This window comes from Gossypium arboreum, chromosome 10, assembly GCF_025698485.1.
Source record: "Gossypium arboreum isolate Shixiya-1 chromosome 10, ASM2569848v2, whole genome shotgun sequence".
Lineage (NCBI taxonomy): Eukaryota > Viridiplantae > Streptophyta > Magnoliopsida > Malvales > Malvaceae > Gossypium > Gossypium arboreum.
This window is the reverse complement of record NC_069079.1, coordinates 11,029,685-11,047,591: the sequence shown is the minus strand read 5'-3', so window position 1 is coordinate 11,047,591 and position 17,907 is coordinate 11,029,685. Positions and strand designations below refer to the sequence as shown.

Genomic DNA, 17,907 nt, shown 5'->3' with positions numbered 1-17,907 from the left:
ATTATTTGATAGTAATTGTCTTCTCATGAAGGAAAATGTAATGGTTACCATGAGATCCCAAAAAGATTAAGGATATCCTATGAGGGTGACACACATTTATGACAAGGTCATTGGACGTGTATCAATCTAGTAGCTTTTGTAATAGTATGTCAGTAGGGAGAGCTCAATCACGATACTATAGTGGCATGACTTTGTGACTGAACGCGTTTATAATTAATAGACGAAAAGTTGAAACTTAATTACAAATCATTTGAGCCCTAATCACATATGTCCAATCGGTGCCTCCGCTAGCTCGTTGAAATCGGAAATGAATTGCATGTTGAATTGACTGCCTTCCACTACCAGGGCGGAGAATCAACACTAAATAATCAAATATGATGCGGTATCTGCATGTGTGACTAATCAATTGTAATATTTGTAGTGTTACAATGGAACACCCGAGTATTCCTAGGATCAAACCTAAAAGAGTCAACGATTTAATGATTTATATCTAACAAACATGCAAGAAAGGAGTCTAGCTAGCTACTCAGTAATTTATATACTACGATGAAGCATAATTTTGAGGGTAATTACGCTAATTAACTACTTAACGTGAAAAATGACCAAATTGTAAAACAAGTTAACTTATAAAATTATCAAATTAATAACAAACATCGGTTGGTTGACTTCTATGTTGCTAATTAACTTTTGGATTTGGGATCTAAACCACTTAAACTCCTAAATTGGTGCAAATTTACCTCTCGATCTCCACTTTACCAACTTAGACAAATTAGTCTCGTTTATCTTTTGACCTCACCAACTAATCCAAGACTATTGAATTGGTGTTTGACAAGATCTTCTCTCGGCCTCACTTACCTAAATTTTTCCTTAGAGACATCAATTCTAAGTTTTGAAGTTTATTCGATTTAGTCCAACTTTTACGATTTAGTCCCTGCACCAAAAATTAACTAAACAACATTTTCATCAACCAACCACCGTAGATTTAGCTTCCCATTATCATTATCATGCATGAATTCATCTAACATTCAAGCAAAATATTCATTAAAGCAAGTTCAAGAAAGAGGTTGAGAAAAGCTTAGACTTTTCTTGAAGAAACTTGAAGAAGATAACAATGGCAGCAATAGTGATATAAAAGAACACTAAAAATAAAATTTTTAACAAATAAACTAAAAAAGGGACTAAGCTATATTAAAAACTTGGGATGAAAATGAAAATACAATTTAAAGTTCAAGTACTTAAAGGTAAATAACACCTAACTACAGTAAAACTAACTAACTAATAACTAACACCATAAAGCTATATCTAAAACCCTAAAAAATGAAGAAGACAACTATAACTACTTTAAACCTAAGCTAAAAAGGTGAAAGAACAAAAGTAAAGCAACCTTCTTTAGTTCTCAGCCAAAAGTGGCTTTTAACAACTGATTACAACCCAAATTTTTGGACAAAAATGCCCTTGGACATTGTATTTTGATTGTGTTGGTGTTGGACAAAAACTACCCTTGTAATCATTTTTCTCCTCGTTAGGTAGCGGTATCATGATACCTGGTTTGGGTATCTCGATACCTGAGCCAGTATTAAACTTGAGAGTCTTAGGGGGTCTCGATATTGTGATACCCATCATTGGTATCACGATATAGCTAGAAATGGCCTCAATTTCCTTCACTTCAGCACTAAGTTCTTCAGTTTTAGGCGATTCTCGACTTCTTACACCACTCAATCATATCGTTAGTTCCACATGGCGCGTTTGGCCTATTTACGTACAAAAAATGGCATAAAACTAATAAATATAATTTATTAACAACAAAACTAAAAATTGACTAAAACATATAAAAGACACCTAAATTGCTCGAGAATAAGCTCCTTAAGTGTAATGGAAAGCTTAATTTGACATATCAAATTACAGAAAATCATGAATCAAATGAACAAAAATGGATAAAAATGATAAAGTTTGAGAAATGAGAAACATACAGAAATGGATGTGGTTTTCTCACTAAGTAAGAAAATGACACGAGAATTAATTTATAATTTTTCAAATTATTAATTAATTAATTAATTGAAGTTCGAAAATGAAATTAAATTAATTGATCATTGTGATTTTGTTGAATGTAGGAAATTAAATATATTTTCTCATAGATTCTTTTTATGGTAAAGTTATTATGATTTTAACGAAATTAGAATTGGGTTGAGAAAATCATTTAATTGAGAAATTAATTAATTAAAATTAATTTGTGATGTTTATTTTGAAAAGTAGAAAAACATGTACTTTGTTGGATTGAATTATAAAGTGATGGGTTAAAAGTCCAACAAGCATTTATAATTGGATCCAATACGGGATAGGCCCAAAAGCCCCTCATATTGAATACAAGAGACGACAAACCCTAATTTATTTAACTAGGGTTGTCACCTCTCTCTCTCTCCTAGTTCAACTAGAAAGTTATTTCTCTATTTAATAGCGATTAAATATTTTTACTAATTTAACTAGGGTTTCACTTCCTCTCACTGAAGAAGTTACATACAACTTTTAAATATTGTTATTTTTCCTTGAAAGTGGTGAAAATTTATTTTATAGGAATAACAATTTTACCAATTTCTATTATGAGAGAGATTTACTTTCCCACTAAAAGTAAAAAAAAAAAAAAATTGGTTCTATGTTTGATTCGAATTTATTTGAATCCATGTTCGAAGTCATTTGTGGTACGTGAATAGAGGAGAAGGTCGTTCAGTTGAAAGTCGAGAATAACAAGGATCTGTTTAGCCCAAAATACAGGTGTAATTTCTGAAAAAGTTTATTACTATAAATATCACACGCCAACTTAATTTTCAAAATTTTATATTTTTGCATTGTAAGAAAATTGTTTTCGAATCAATTTTTTTTACTTAAGAAATTGTTTTCGATTTCCAACAAGGAAGGCTTTGTAAACTCCAAGGCTCTTATTTGATTTGAGAAGAGCGCCGGTGAAGTGAAGCCTGGAATTTGGAGCTTCCTTGGTAAGGTTGGCCTAAGAAACAAAAAGTTCATTTTCTTCCTTCTTCAAAACCGATTAGTTAAAGGAGAGTAAAAAAAATGTTGAAGAGGTTGAGGTACAAGAAACAAGTTACAGGAAAATAGTGAAGACCCTTCTGTTGGTAAAGAAAGTATCCAAAGAGAAGGTAAGAAAGGAGGAATACCTTGGGCTTGCTAGAAAGTGAGAACGAATGCGACACCAACTTAGTTGTTTACGAAATTATGAAAGCTTGAGGTTGGTGGAACTATCAATTAAGGATGGGGAATTCGAGAAAGAAGGGGGTGAAAAGGTAAATACCTCTTTAATGGATAGACTAAACTAAACTAAACTAGGCAGCTTCATTCAAGGTAAGGAATAGAAAATTGAATGAAGCTATGATCTATTAGCTTGATCATTTGGTGGGTTGGTAGTCTATAAGGAAAATGGAAGAAGATCTATGTTCCAAAATATAGGGACGATACCTACTCGTACTGCTTTGCGTTTGTCTTAATAGGCTCTATATATGTTCAGGGGACGGGGTCAGTTCCACCTTTGTAGCAGTATCTGCACTTTTGGATCTCGATTGTTCCTTGGGACCATTTATTGTTTTGCTGTTTTATTTGCATAGGTTATAATAGAAATTTCATCATATCTTTAAGCATGTCCTAGCATTGTCAGTGCAGTTGTAAGTTATGGGTGGCTGAGACTGTAATTGGTAAGACTTTATGTCTGGATCTTTTTCTTAATGGTCTTGAAATACTAGTATAATTGATTTATGCCTTATGTGTTAGGATTTATGCCATTATTGCTGTGATTTCATCATAGTTTACTTGTAATCTTTTAATCGGTTACACATTATTATTTAATATTTTTTGTTGATTGTTCTTGTGGTTTTTACATGTGAAGCGATTACTTAAGTTTAACTAAATCAAGTTGTATTACATGGTTAAATTTGTTAGTTTTGATGTCCTAAACTTTTGATATAATAACATATAAGATAAATTATATATATATATATATTATATCCTAAATCATTTGGTGAAAATATGATTAAAAATTTTATACATTTTCAAAGACTTGTAAAATACTCAAAAAATATTTTAATTTATCTAAATATTTTTGGGTTAATATCAAAGTGTTTTAAGGTGTTTAAAATGTTTTTAAGGGACTTTGACATGCAAGTCTCGAGACATATAGTATATGATTATATGTCTTGAGACATGAAAACTTCAAAACAAAAAACTGCTTCAAGAGTTGCCAAGTCTCGAGACAATTGGTAGATTATCTCGAGACATGGCATGTCAACAACTATATAATGGCTATTTATCAACAACTATATAATGGATATTTTTTAAGCTCACAATTAATGCTTCCAACGACTAGAATTCATCCCCAGTGACCATAAGTATCTACAAACTTGTTCCTTGATAAAAATACACTTCAAGAATACTTCAAGACTCAAGACAGATATCCAAGCATCGAGACTAAGAGAGAAATATTCAAATATTTATTATCTTTATTTCTCTTGTAAAAATATTCTTTAGGCGTTTATTGTTAGATCATTTGTCACTCTCATTTCTTTTCTTTGAGAGCTTAATTTTTTTTTTAAACACATATCTTATAGAGGTTTCTTTGTTTACTTTCTTTCATATCACCAATTGTAAATTGGGAGGGTTTTAGTTAAGTTATAAAAACTAAAAAGGGTTCTAATTTAGCCATAAAAGCTAGGTGAAAAGATTCTATCTTACCTTAAGGAAAAGATAGTGTTGTAAATGTTATACCTTCTCCTTGAAAGGCATTAATTCTTATAGTAAATTGAGAATTCCTTGGTTGAGGTATATTAAAGAAATGGAGATAGGCAATTGGGCCAAACTACTATAAAACTAATAAGAAATCAACTTATATTAATAGGTAATCTAAATTGTTCATAATCTATAGAGTTAGATTAACCAAATAACTCATGTTATAAGTATTCGTCTAAAAAACTGATGAAAGAAATAATTTGTCTCAGTATCAAAGCTGGATTGGATCTAAAAATAGAGACATGAACAATGATACGTTAGATAAAAATGATATCGAATTTATCTTTAAAATCCGTTCATGGAATAGTTTACTTGTAACTCTATTTTGGTATGGATTGGGTTATTGCCTCTATGTCAAACAAATAGGCACTGGATTGGGCCATTTCGGACAGCAGAGAAAATTGGAGCAACAAACATTGGCCTTCTATAGCCAGAAATGGCCCACAATACATCACGTGACACTCACACCGCCATTCGTTTATATCCCTAAAATTATAAAACCAACCGATTCCTATTTTCTTTCATCTTTACTCGAAAATTCTCACACTGTCTTTGCTTAGAGGGCAGGGAGGAAGGAAATAAGAAAACTGGAAGTGAGAAAAAAACTCAAATCCCCTCTAAAACCCTAGTTTCCAATTTCATTTCATTTCTTTCTTTAGGCTGAGGTAGAAGCTTCTCGGCCAAAGTTGCCATGTGGAGCAACAACAACGGCGCTCAGATTGCGCCACCGGGAACTGGTGGATCCACCATCCCGCCGCCTCCAGCTGCTCAACCTTCTTACACCGTGCTGGCTCCGCAGACTACGCCACAGGATGCCGAGGCCAAGCTGGAGGAGAAGGCTCGGAAATGGATGCAGCTTAACTCTAAGCGATATGGAGATAAAAGGAAGTTTGGTTTTGTCGAGACGCAGAAGGAGGACATGCCTCCTGAGCACGTCAGGAAGATTATCAGGTGAGAGCTTTATTATTTCCTTTTTTACATAATTTTTTCTGGATTAAAGATTCTTAAGCTGAGGTTTTATCTATTTGAAGAATTGCTACTCTGGTTAGGTTGGTTAAGATAGTTTCTTCTCATTTTTATTTATTTATTTTAAATTTCATCTTATTTCCCCCTATTTTGAAGGATATAGAGGTTTTATCTATTATTTATATTTCTTGTTGGACATGGAAAGCTTCGCTATGATTTGAGAGATTTTTGGTTTCATGTCTTATGTTTTGTTAAGACTAGAGAAAACCTTATATTATGAAGCTTGCATAGGGCATTTCAAGAGAAGGAGAGGAAGACATGATTACTTGTGGAAATTATCAAAAAGATGACTGCTTATTGAGTTTGCATAGGAATGGCTTGAGTAGGTTGCTATTGTACAATATGATCTGGCATTCCGTAGGGGTTGTTCTCTTGTTCTTGTGGTTGGATCAGTGCATAACTTGCCCTTGGAAGTTCGAAGTTCTTACTTCATGGTTACTTCTTCACTATATAATGGAATGTAAAGGGAAAGTTAAATTGTAAAATGTGTATCTGTAAAAATGGCTTGTGTTCTATATTTGTTTTCTGCTTTGATACCTGATTCTTCCAAGATGTGCAGGCTTTTGAGCTAAGATGTTTCTTTATTCACCAGTTAATCTTTAATATTTAAACATTTTTTTCTTTTGAATTTTATTGAAGGTATGGTACTCTCTTGGTTGAGTTAATATACCCTTGCCCTTTTTATGATGATTTATAGTTTAATGTTCTTATGGTATTATTATTTTCTCTTTCTTGTTGCCTTAGTCTTTTAGGACGGGTCCTGACTTGTCTGCTGTTGGATCTAGTACTCTGAACTTCCATTGACATGATATGCATGATTCAATAATGGTTTACTTTTTTTTTCTCTGGCAGAGATCATGGAGACATGTCTTCGAAAAAATATCGGCATGATAAACGTGTTTATCTAGGGGCCCTTAAATTCATTCCACATGCAGTTTATAAGCTCCTTGAGAATATGCCAATGCCTTGGGAGCAGGTTCGTGATGTGAAGGTCTTATACCATATTACAGGAGCTATAACATTTGTGAATGAAATACCATGGGTTGTTGAACCAATTTATTTAGCACAGGTATGCTTATTTCCTTCCCCTCATACAACAAACTGACACCAAATTGAGTTGTATATCAGTTCAATTCTACATGGAAGTAGTATACCGCTGTTGCTATTGATTGAGTCATCTTCATCTCTACAGTGGGGTACGATGTGGATCATGATGCGGAGAGAGAAAAGAGATCGTCGACATTTCAAGAGAATGCGGTTTCCACCATTTGATGATGAGGAACCTCCGTTAGACTATGCTGATAATTTGTTAGATGTCGATCCTCTAGAGCCAATTCAGTTGGAGCTGGACGAAGAGGAAGATTCTGCCGTACATGCATGGTTTTATGACCACAAGCCTCTTGTCAAAACAAAGCTTATCAATGGTCCAAGTTACAGGAAATGGCATCTCTCTCTTCCAATTATGGCTACTTTGCACCGGCTTGCTGGACAGCTGCTTTCTGATTTGATTGACCGTAATTATTTCTACTTGTTTGACATGGAGTCATTCTTCACAGCTAAAGCATTGAACATGTGCATACCTGGTTAGTCTCCTTCCTTTTTGTATTACTCTGAACTTCTTTTTTCCTACGGTCATGAATGTTTTGAATTTAAAGGTTGGTTGATGCTGCCTTGTGGGATTAATAGAGTTGATCGATAATTATGTTGCAAATGTTATCATTGGAAGCAGTATTTTAAAGCTTCTTTACTCTTGTATTTCTTGCATTTACTGGCATTTTGATCACTTTTTATTATTTGTTTCTAATTGCGTGGGATTTGGTGGTGGTAGAAGATACTGTAATGGAGAAATAGAATGAGATAATAATTTCCCATTTCTATCTTTATGCCATGTTGTGGCTGTGAAATCAGTCTTCTTTGAGATTGATAAAATGGTGATTTCTGTTTGCTATTTGTCTTTATGCTGCTTGAACTCGTTCTCCACAAATTGTGCATATTTGCAGGTGGTCCTAAGTTTGAGCCTCTATACCGTGATATGGAGAAAGGGGATGAGGACTGGAATGAATTTAATGACATAAACAAACTAATTATCCGGTCACCTCTTAGGACAGAATACAGAATTGCTTTTCCTCATCTTTATAACAATAGGCCCAGGAAAGTGAAGTTATGTGTGTATCACACTCCGATGGTCATGTACATTAAAACAGAAGACCCTGATTTGCCAGCATTCTACTATGATCCTTTGATACACCCCATAACTACCACAAACAAGGAACGGCGTGAGAAGAAAATTTATGATGATGATGATGAAGATGATTTTGTCTTGCCTGAAGGGGTGGAACCTTTGCTGAATGACACACAGCTTTACACTGACACCACTGCTGCTGGGGTTTCTCTTTTATTTGCTCCACGTCCTTTTAATATGAGATCTGGTCGGATGCGACGTGCTGAAGATATACCACTTGTCTCAGAGTGGTACAAGGAGCATTGTCCTCCATCTTACCCCGTTAAAGTGCGCGTTAGTTATCAGAAATTATTGAAATGCTTTGTGCTGAATGAGTTGCATCATAGACCACCTAAGGCTCAAAAGAAGAAGCACTTGTTCCGGTCTCTCCAGGCGACCAAGTTTTTCCAGACAACAGAGCTTGATTGGGTTGAAGCAGGTCTTCAAGTTTGCAAGCAAGGGTACAACATGTTGAACCTGTTGATACATAGGAAAAATTTGAACTACCTTCACCTGGATTATAACTTCAACTTGAAGCCTGTGAAGACTCTCACTACAAAAGAGCGCAAGAAGTCACGTTTTGGCAATGCTTTTCATCTTTGTCGTGAGATCTTGCGTTTAACAAAGCTTGTAGTTGATGCTAATGTCCAGTTTCGACTTGGTAACGTTGATGCTTTCCAATTGGCCGATGGTCTGCAGTATACATTTTCCCATGTCGGCCAGTTGACTGGGATGTATCGATACAAGTACCGGCTCATGAGACAGATTAGGATGTGCAAAGACTTGAAGCATTTGATTTACTACCGCTTCAATACTGGGCCTGTAGGGAAGGGACCTGGATGTGGATTCTGGGCACCAATGTGGAGGGTATGGCTTTTTTTCCTCCGTGGCATTGTCCCTCTTCTAGAAAGGTGGTTAGGAAATCTGCTTGCACGGCAATTTGAAGGGCGTCATTCAAAAGGAGTAGCCAAGACTGTTACCAAGCAACGTGTTGAGAGCCACTTTGATCTGGAACTTCGAGCTGCTGTCATGCATGATGTTCTTGATGCCATGCCAGGTGAATTTTCAACTGTTCTTGTTTGTTACAATATTTATTTTGTCGATGTCAGTTTCTTATTCTATCATGTTTCTAATTAAACTACAGAGGGCATTAAGCAAAATAAAGCTAGAACAATATTGCAGCATCTGAGTGAGGCATGGCGCTGTTGGAAGGCAAACATCCCATGGAAGGTAAAATCCTGATTTAATATGTTTTCTGTAGTTTTTGACATGTGCTAGTTGTCTCACTGTTCTATTCTTTAGGTTCCGGGTTTGCCAGTTCCCATTGAGAATATGATTCTTAGATATGTCAAGTCAAAAGCTGATTGGTGGACAAATGTTGCTCATTACAATCGTGAGCGTATCAGAAGGGGTGCAACTGTTGATAAAACAGTTTGTAGGAAAAACTTAGGCAGATTGACACGACTCTGGCTGAAAGCTGAGCAAGAACGACAGCACAATTATTTGAAAGATGGGCCATATGTCACTCCAGAAGAAGCGGTTGCGATCTATACTACAACTGTGCATTGGTTGGAGTCCAGAAAATTCTCGCCCATTCCATTTCCTCCCTTGTCTTACAAGCATGATACGAAGTTACTTATCCTTGCACTGGAGAGGTTGAAGGAATCTTACAGTGTAGCTGTAAGATTAAATCAACTCCAAAGAGAAGAATTGGGTCTAATTGAACAAGCTTATGATAATCCTCACGAGGCCTTATCAAGGATCAAGCGCCATTTGCTTACCCAGCGTGCCTTCAAAGAAGTGAGTTGGTGACTGAAAGTGGCTTTCTTTTTTTGCTTTGAACTTCATATTTTATATCTAAATTTGAACTTAAATTTATATATTCTTTTTCAGGTTGGTATAGAGTTCATGGACCTGTACAGCTATTTGATTCCAGTCTATGAAATTGAGCCCCTTGAGAAGATTACAGATGCTTATCTTGACCAATACCTATGGTATGAAGGAGACAAGCGGCATCTGTTTCCTAATTGGATTAAGCCTGCAGATTCAGAGCCACCTCCACTTTTGGTTTACAAATGGTGTCAAGGTATAAATAATTTGCAAGGGGTATGGGACACGAGTGAGGGGCAGTGTGTGGTAATGCTTCAAACAAAATTTGAGAAGTTCTTTGACAAGATTGACCTGACAATGTTAAACAGGTATGTTTTTATGGAAATCTTTTGCTCATCTCAGTATAGGCTATGTTGGATGTCTATAATATTTTTTTGTATTTTGCAGGCTTCTACGATTGGTTCTTGATCACAACATTGCAGATTATGTTACTGCAAAGAATAATGTGGTGCTGTCTTACAAAGATATGAGCCACACAAATTCGTATGGTCTTATACGTGGTCTTCAGTTTGCTTCTTTCGTTGTCCAGTATTATGGACTTGTTCTGGATCTCTTGCTTCTTGGATTGACTCGTGCTAGTGAGATTGCTGGTCCACCCCAGATGCCGAATGAATTCATCACATACTGGGATACAAAAGTTGAAACCCGGCATCCAATTCGTCTGTACTCTAGGTACATTGATAGGGTGCACATATTGTTCAGATTTACTCATGAAGAAGCACGGGACCTTATCCAGCGATATCTTACTGAGCACCCTGATCCGAACAATGAAAACATGGTTGGATATAACAACAAGAAATGCTGGCCAAGAGATGCGAGAATGAGGCTTATGAAACATGATGGTATGTGTAACCTTAATGATTCGAACCTTTTAGGACAAAACTGCTTTTGGAGATGAGATTTCAGTTCTAATTTTTATTCTTCTTGATTTTAGTTAATCTTGGGAGAAGTGTCTTTTGGGACATGAAGAATCGTCTGCCTAGAAGCATCACTACTTTGGAATGGGAGAACAGCTTTGTTTCTGTCTACAGCAAGGATAATCCGAACCTTCTTTTTAGCATGTATGTTTTCTTAGTAGCTCTCGTTCTTCTTTTGAAATTTAAAGAATTTCTGTTGATTTCTGCTAATTTAAAGAATTTCTGAAATTTTCATTATATTTAGTATGTTTGAGGGGTGTTAATTTGACCAATCATTATGAGGAATTCATGATGTGTATTGTTCTTCTGGAGCTTTAAGATAGATGATAGATGTCCATCGACATGCTGGTTTTGATCATGGTCCATTCTTGCCCTAGTGGTAGAATGTATTTTGTTAAATTTGATCATGACTTTTTCATAAACTTTGTTATATAGGTATAATAGCTATGTATTTGTTGAACTTCATTTTCCACGGTTTATTTGAAAGGCTTCTGAGTAGTTGTATCCTTTTTCTGTCTCACTAATTTACCTTGTGTAGACTTTGGCTTTCCATTTTGGTCATGAATATTCCTTTCGTAAACAGTTTGACTGATATTCATTTCTGATCTCTAGGTGTGGTTTTGAAGTTCGGATACTTCCAAAAATAAGAATGACTCAAGAAGCGTTTAGCAATACAAGAGATGGGGTTTGGAATCTGCAGAATGAACAGACAAAGGAGCGAACTGCAGTTGCTTTCTTACGGGTTGATGATGAGCACATGAAGGTGTTTGAGAATCGTGTTAGGCAGATTCTCATGTCTTCTGGATCAACAACATTTACAAAGATAGTCAACAAATGGAATACTGCCTTAATAGGTATTTGTTTGACCATATTCATTCTGGTTTTTACTGTTTGATCTATGGTATTATTGAATTTATTCCTCTTTTTCATTTTCTGTTGAATAGGTCTTATGACTTACTTCCGTGAAGCAACTGTGCATACACAAGAGCTTCTAGATCTACTCGTTAAATGTGAAAATAAAATTCAAACCCGTATCAAGATTGGACTGAATTCAAAAATGCCTAGTCGGTATGATTTTTTTTTAACCTACGTCTCGTTTCTTTCTTTCTCATTTTTGTGATCATGATAATTTTCTTAACAAACTATGATGCCTCAGATTCCCTCCTGTAATTTTTTACACTCCTAAAGAGATTGGAGGACTTGGCATGTTATCCATGGGTCACATATTGATTCCGCAGAGTGATCTCCGGTACAGTCAGCAGACTGATGTTGGCGTAACTCACTTTAGGAGTGGAATGAGTCATGAAGAGGACCAACTGATTCCTAATCTTTATCGGTACATACAGGTGAAATCAATTGCACTCTTTTAGGTGTTTTCTTTACTCAGGTCTTGGTTATTTGTTTGATCATCTTGCTGCCTTTTAACAGCCATGGGAGAGTGAGTTCATAGACTCACAGCGTGTTTGGGCTGAGTATGCTCTGAAGAGGCAGGAAGCACAGGCACAAAATAGGCGCCTAACCCTTGAGGATTTGGAAGTGAGTTTCTTTTTTCATTTTCTTAAGTCAATGCATTTATTGTAATGCTATTTACATTTGGCATTTTGCTCCTGTTGTTTACATTTTTTTCATGTTATTGCTCTAATAGCTTATTTATTCCACATGATTTTTGCATCATACGAAATTGTGTTCTGATGACATTCTCTTGGATTTATCAATAGGATTCATGGGATAGGGGAATACCACGTATAAATACCTTGTTTCAGAAGGACAGGCACACATTAGCATATGACAAAGGATGGAGAGTACGTACAGACTTTAAGCAGTACCAAGTTTTGAAGCAGAACCCATTCTGGTGGACTCACCAAAGGCATGATGGCAAATTGTGGAACTTGAACAACTATCGAACTGATGTTATCCAAGCTCTTGGAGGTGTTGAGGGAATTCTAGAACATACCTTGTTTAAAGGAACATAGTAAGTACTTGTTTTCAGTTATATAGTTCATAGATCACTTAATTTCTGTGCTTGGTAATGACATGAATTGTGTATCTTATTTTATGTTTGTCTTATTCCTAAAATTACAGCTTTCCAACTTGGGAGGGTCTGTTTTGGGAAAAGGCTTCAGGATTCGAGGAGTCAATGAAGTATAAGAAGCTCACTAATGCTCAGAGATCTGGTCTTAACCAGATTCCTAACCGTAGGTTTACTCTTTGGTGGTCACCTACAATCAACCGGGCTAATGTTTACGTGGGTTTTCAAGTGCAACTAGATCTAACTGGAATTTTCATGCATGGGAAGATTCCAACCTTGAAAATATCTTTGATTCAGATTTTCCGTGCCCATCTGTGGCAAAAAATTCATGAGAGTGTGGTTATGGATCTTTGCCAAGTCTTAGATCAGGAGTTGGATGCTTTAGAAATTGAAACTGTTCAGAAGGAAACAATCCATCCAAGGAAAAGTTACAAGATGAACAGCTCTTGTGCGGATATTCTTCTCTTTGCAGCTCATAGGTGGCCTATGTCAAAGCCTAGTCTTGTGGCAGAGTCCAAGGACATGTTTGATCAAAAAGCAAGCAATAAATATTGGATAGATGTGCAGCTCCGGTGGGGTGATTATGACTCGCATGATATTGAGCGTTACACTCGAGCCAAATTTATGGACTATACAACAGATAACATGTCTATTTATCCATCTCCCACTGGTAAATTTAACCTCCTTTACCCTTCTCTTCCTACTCTTTTATATGTCTTTGTTTTCTCTGGCCTAATATAATCATATCTATCATGTTTATGTAGGGGTAATGATTGGCCTTGATCTGGCTTACAACTTGCATTCTGCATTTGGTAATTGGTTCCCTGGTTCAAAGCCATTGCTCGCTCAGGCAATGAATAAGATCATGAAGGTAATGTAGTCTTTACTGATTTAATACAAGTTGATTCATACTTGATATAATTTATAGTTTAGATGTTGGACACTACAATTATTGTTAAATGCTAGCATGGGTATAAATCTAAAGGGTTGAACTAATTTTTCTTACTTTTTTCTTTTAAATCCTTGTACAGTCAAATCCAGCTTTATATGTCTTAAGGGAGAGGATAAGGAAAGGTTTGCAGTTATATTCTTCTGAGCCTACTGAGCCGTATCTGTCATCCCAGAACTATGGGGAGATCTTCAGCAACCAGATCATTTGGTTTGTTGATGACACCAATGTGTATCGTGTGACAATACATAAGACATTTGAAGGGAATCTCACCACAAAACCCATTAATGGTGCCATCTTTATTTTCAATCCACGGACTGGACAGTTGTTCCTAAAGGTTTGTTTCTTCATATAGTTTCTTTTCTAAGCTAATTCGTCAATTGTGAAGATCTCAACTGGATGACATTTCCCTCTTGCAGGTAATTCACACTAGTGTCTGGGCAGGTCAAAAGCGTCTTGGTCAGCTTGCCAAATGGAAAACTGCTGAAGAAGTTGCTGCTCTTGTGCGGTCTTTGCCTGTTGAAGAACAACCAAAGCAGATCATTGTTACACGAAAGGGAATGCTTGATCCTTTGGAGGTTCACTTACTGGATTTCCCTAACATAGTTATCAAGGGAAGTGAGCTGCAACTCCCATTCCAGGCTTGCTTGAAAATTGAGAAATTTGGTGATCTAATTCTGAAAGCTACAGAGCCACAAATGGTTTTGTTCAACATCTATGATGACTGGTTGAAGAGTATCTCATCATACACTGCGTTCTCCCGACTCATTCTGATCCTTCGTGCGCTTCACGTGAACAATGAGAAGGCTAAGATGTTACTGAAACCTGATAAGACAATCGTTACTGAGCCACACCATATTTGGCCTTCTCTAACTGATGATCAATGGATGAAGGTCCTTGTTATTTTTATTCATAAAACATTTTCCAATATGTTGTAGAATCATGCATCCTTTATTGCAATGCAGTACATTTAATTCATTGCAATGCAGTACATTTAAGAATGATGTCTTGGTGCAGGTCGAAGTTGCTTTAAGAGATCTGATACTTTCCGACTATGCCAAAAAGAACAATGTGAACACATCAGCCCTGACACAGTCTGAGATTCGTGACATCATCCTTGGAGCTGAGATTACTCCGCCCTCTCAACAGAGGCAGCAGATAGCAGAGATTGAGAAACAGGTTATGCTTCTGTTTGTCTTACTATATACATTGCTGATTTAATTTGCTTTTATTATTTTATTTTTAATAAAATGAGAACTTTTTTACTAACTTGGAGCTATTACGTTTTGAACTGACATTTTCAGGCGAAGGAGGCAAGCCAGCTAACAGCTGTGACAACTAGGACTACAAACGTGCATGGAGATGAGCTCATTGTCACCACCACAAGTCCCTATGAACAAGCAGCATTTGGGTCCAAGACGGATTGGCGTGTTAGAGCAATATCAGCTACTAATCTTTATCTTCGAGTGAATCATATATATGTGAACTCAGAGGACATAAAGGTACAAATCTCGCTTATGTGAGATTATTTATCCAGAAAAATAGGACTTTTTTGAGAGTATCAGTTGGTCTTGAGGCTTATATATCTGCTAACATGCAGGAAACTGGGTACACATATATCATGCCAAAGAACATTTTAAAGAAGTTCATCTGTATAGCAGATCTCAGGACTCAAATTGCTGGATACTTGTATGGAATAAGCCCTCCTGATAATCCCCAGGTTAAGGAAATCCGATGCATTGCCATGCCACCGCAATGGGGTACTCATCAGCAAGTTAATCTTCCATCAGCTCTTCCTGAACATGATTTCTTGAATGATCTGGAGCCTTTGGGATGGCTGCACACACAGCCAAATGAGCTTCCTCAATTATCGCCACAGGTTTATATTCAGTTTATTTATTTATTGATGTTCAAATTTAATAGAATATTTCAGTGTTGTAGTTTATCATTGGAAATCAAATGCTATAAAACTAATAATTGTTCTCTTATCGTGCATATGTAAACACAGGATGTGACATCCCATTCTCGGATATTAGAGAACAACAAACAGTGGGATGGAGAGAAGTGCATAATCTTGACATGCAGTTTCACTCCCGGTTCTTGCTCATTAACAGCCTACAAGCTTACCCCAAGTGGTTATGAGTGGGGACGGGTTAACAAAGATACAGGAAGCAACCCTCATGGTTACCTCCCAACGCATTATGAGAAGGTGCAGATGCTCCTAAGTGATCGGTTCCTTGGATTTTATATGGTAAGAGCATCCATCCCATTGGCTAGTGTTGTTGAACTACTAACCTTAATGTTATTGTTCTGAATTGTGTTGAATTTTGGTTGATAGATACCTGACAATGGTCCGTGGAATTACAATTTCATGGGAGTGAAGCATACAGTGAGCATGAAATACGGGGTGAAGCTGGGGACACCGAAAGAGTACTACAATGAGGAGCATAGGCCGACACATTTCCTGGAGTTCAGCAACTTGGAAGAAGGTGAAACTGTGGAAGGAGATCGGGAGGATACTTTTACTTAAATCCCTAAATCTGTTTTTACCAAAGACTCCAAATTCTACTATGTATGGAATGAAGGGAAAAAAATACTTGCATTGCATAGTTGCATGTACTAAATCCCAATCGTAAGAATGTTTTTTGGAGTTGTAAATACGAGTAAGAACTAGGATTTGAATACGATCACCTCAAATGTTGGGTTAAACACAATATGTGCCCAAGAAGCTCTGCTCAGGTTAGGTTTCAATAGTAACAGACTTATTTGCTTTAAATTCAACTCAATTTTATTTTATTCGAATATGTTTAATTATAATTTTATAACTGGATTTTTGGATATACAAAAATACACTTTGGTATTGGTAGGTAATATCGTTTTTGTTCTGTTACCGGTACACGCGTGTTTAAATGTACCAAAAAGTTTATGCGTATTTTTAGAATATGTATTTGTAGTTTAAATTTTAGTTTGTTAAAAACTGATGTTATTATACATGCATGTATACATAGAAGTATATTTATATACACAAATATATTTCAAAACTATTAATTAGTTTCAATTATATTTTAAATATAATTATAAGATAAAAATGGTTAAGTTAATAAAATTTAAAACAGTTGAAACATCAAAATATTAGTTGGTAAAAACAGAATTTAGACTAATTGATACTAATTTCTACTGTTAATATCAATATCTATAGCATCAATGAGCTTCTTAAATTTGAGATCTGGTGACACAACTTCAATTAAAGTGCGGATCTTTAATTGCAAAAAAAATATTGAGTTCAATATTATTCAAACATTTTGAATTATGTCAAAATATTAAATTAAAATTTCAATCTTATCTTTAAGTGTATCTTAAAATACCTTATTTCAAGTTATGATTAGTTTGGTTTCCTAGCTAGCGTTGGAACCAACAAGGTCCAGTGCTTCATTCCACCCATTTAAAACTTTTACTTTGATTCTCTCACAGTCAAAATTTGGTCCAATCCAAAATGTCAACAATACTATTGTTGTTTCTTAATTGCAATTAATATTTTAATATCAATAGTTCTAATTTTCGAATTTATAAACCAAGTCTTGGAAAGCAACCTTTTCTTTTAATTGCGACCTTACGTTTTACTCTTGACAGAATTGTTACGGAAATTTTAAATTAGGTGGACTGAAAATAAACTCACGTAAATATTTTTTTTGAATATATATTTTCTAAGTTATTTTAATCAAAATTAATTATTAATAATTATATTTATAATTAGTAAGTTTGGAACAACTTTAAATCTTTTATAAATTCAAATTGAATTTGGAGTAAAATTCTTATTTTAACTTTAATCTTTTAAATCATCTATACTTTAAATTTTTAAATTCAAATCTTAATAAAATAAATTAATTTCAAATATTTTATTTTTCCAATCAAAATAATTTATATACATCAAAATCAAAATTTAAAGTTAAATTTTCAAAGGAATCTTAAAAGAAATTTTTTAAAAGTGTTACAAGTACAATCAAAATACAAATACATGTCGGAAAATCACAAGTATCAAACTAATACAATATGAACTGTCCGAGAGATCATAATGTAGTATTAAACT

At 35.4% G+C, this 17,907-nt stretch overlaps 1 protein-coding gene across 1 annotated transcript; it reads left to right on the top strand.

The window, feature by feature from the left end:
* Positions 1 to 5,270: 5,270 nt before the first annotated feature.
* On the top strand, positions 5,271 to 16,691 carry LOC108489044 (pre-mRNA-processing-splicing factor 8A). Its single transcript, XM_017793283.2, has 23 exons — positions 5,271 to 5,739; positions 6,667 to 6,883; positions 7,007 to 7,397; positions 7,815 to 9,092; positions 9,180 to 9,265; positions 9,338 to 9,835; positions 9,929 to 10,233; positions 10,313 to 10,767; positions 10,860 to 10,986; positions 11,455 to 11,696; positions 11,787 to 11,910; positions 11,999 to 12,188; positions 12,271 to 12,378; positions 12,561 to 12,814; positions 12,925 to 13,541; positions 13,636 to 13,742; positions 13,903 to 14,157; positions 14,240 to 14,713; positions 14,838 to 14,999; positions 15,125 to 15,322; positions 15,421 to 15,699; positions 15,829 to 16,071; positions 16,159 to 16,691. The coding sequence occupies exons 1-23, from the start codon at positions 5,480 to 5,482 to the stop codon at positions 16,348 to 16,350; spliced, it is 7,062 nt and encodes a 2,353-aa protein (XP_017648772.1). The 5' UTR covers positions 5,271 to 5,479; the 3' UTR covers positions 16,351 to 16,691.
* The last annotated feature ends 1,216 nt before the right edge of the window (positions 16,692 to 17,907 follow it).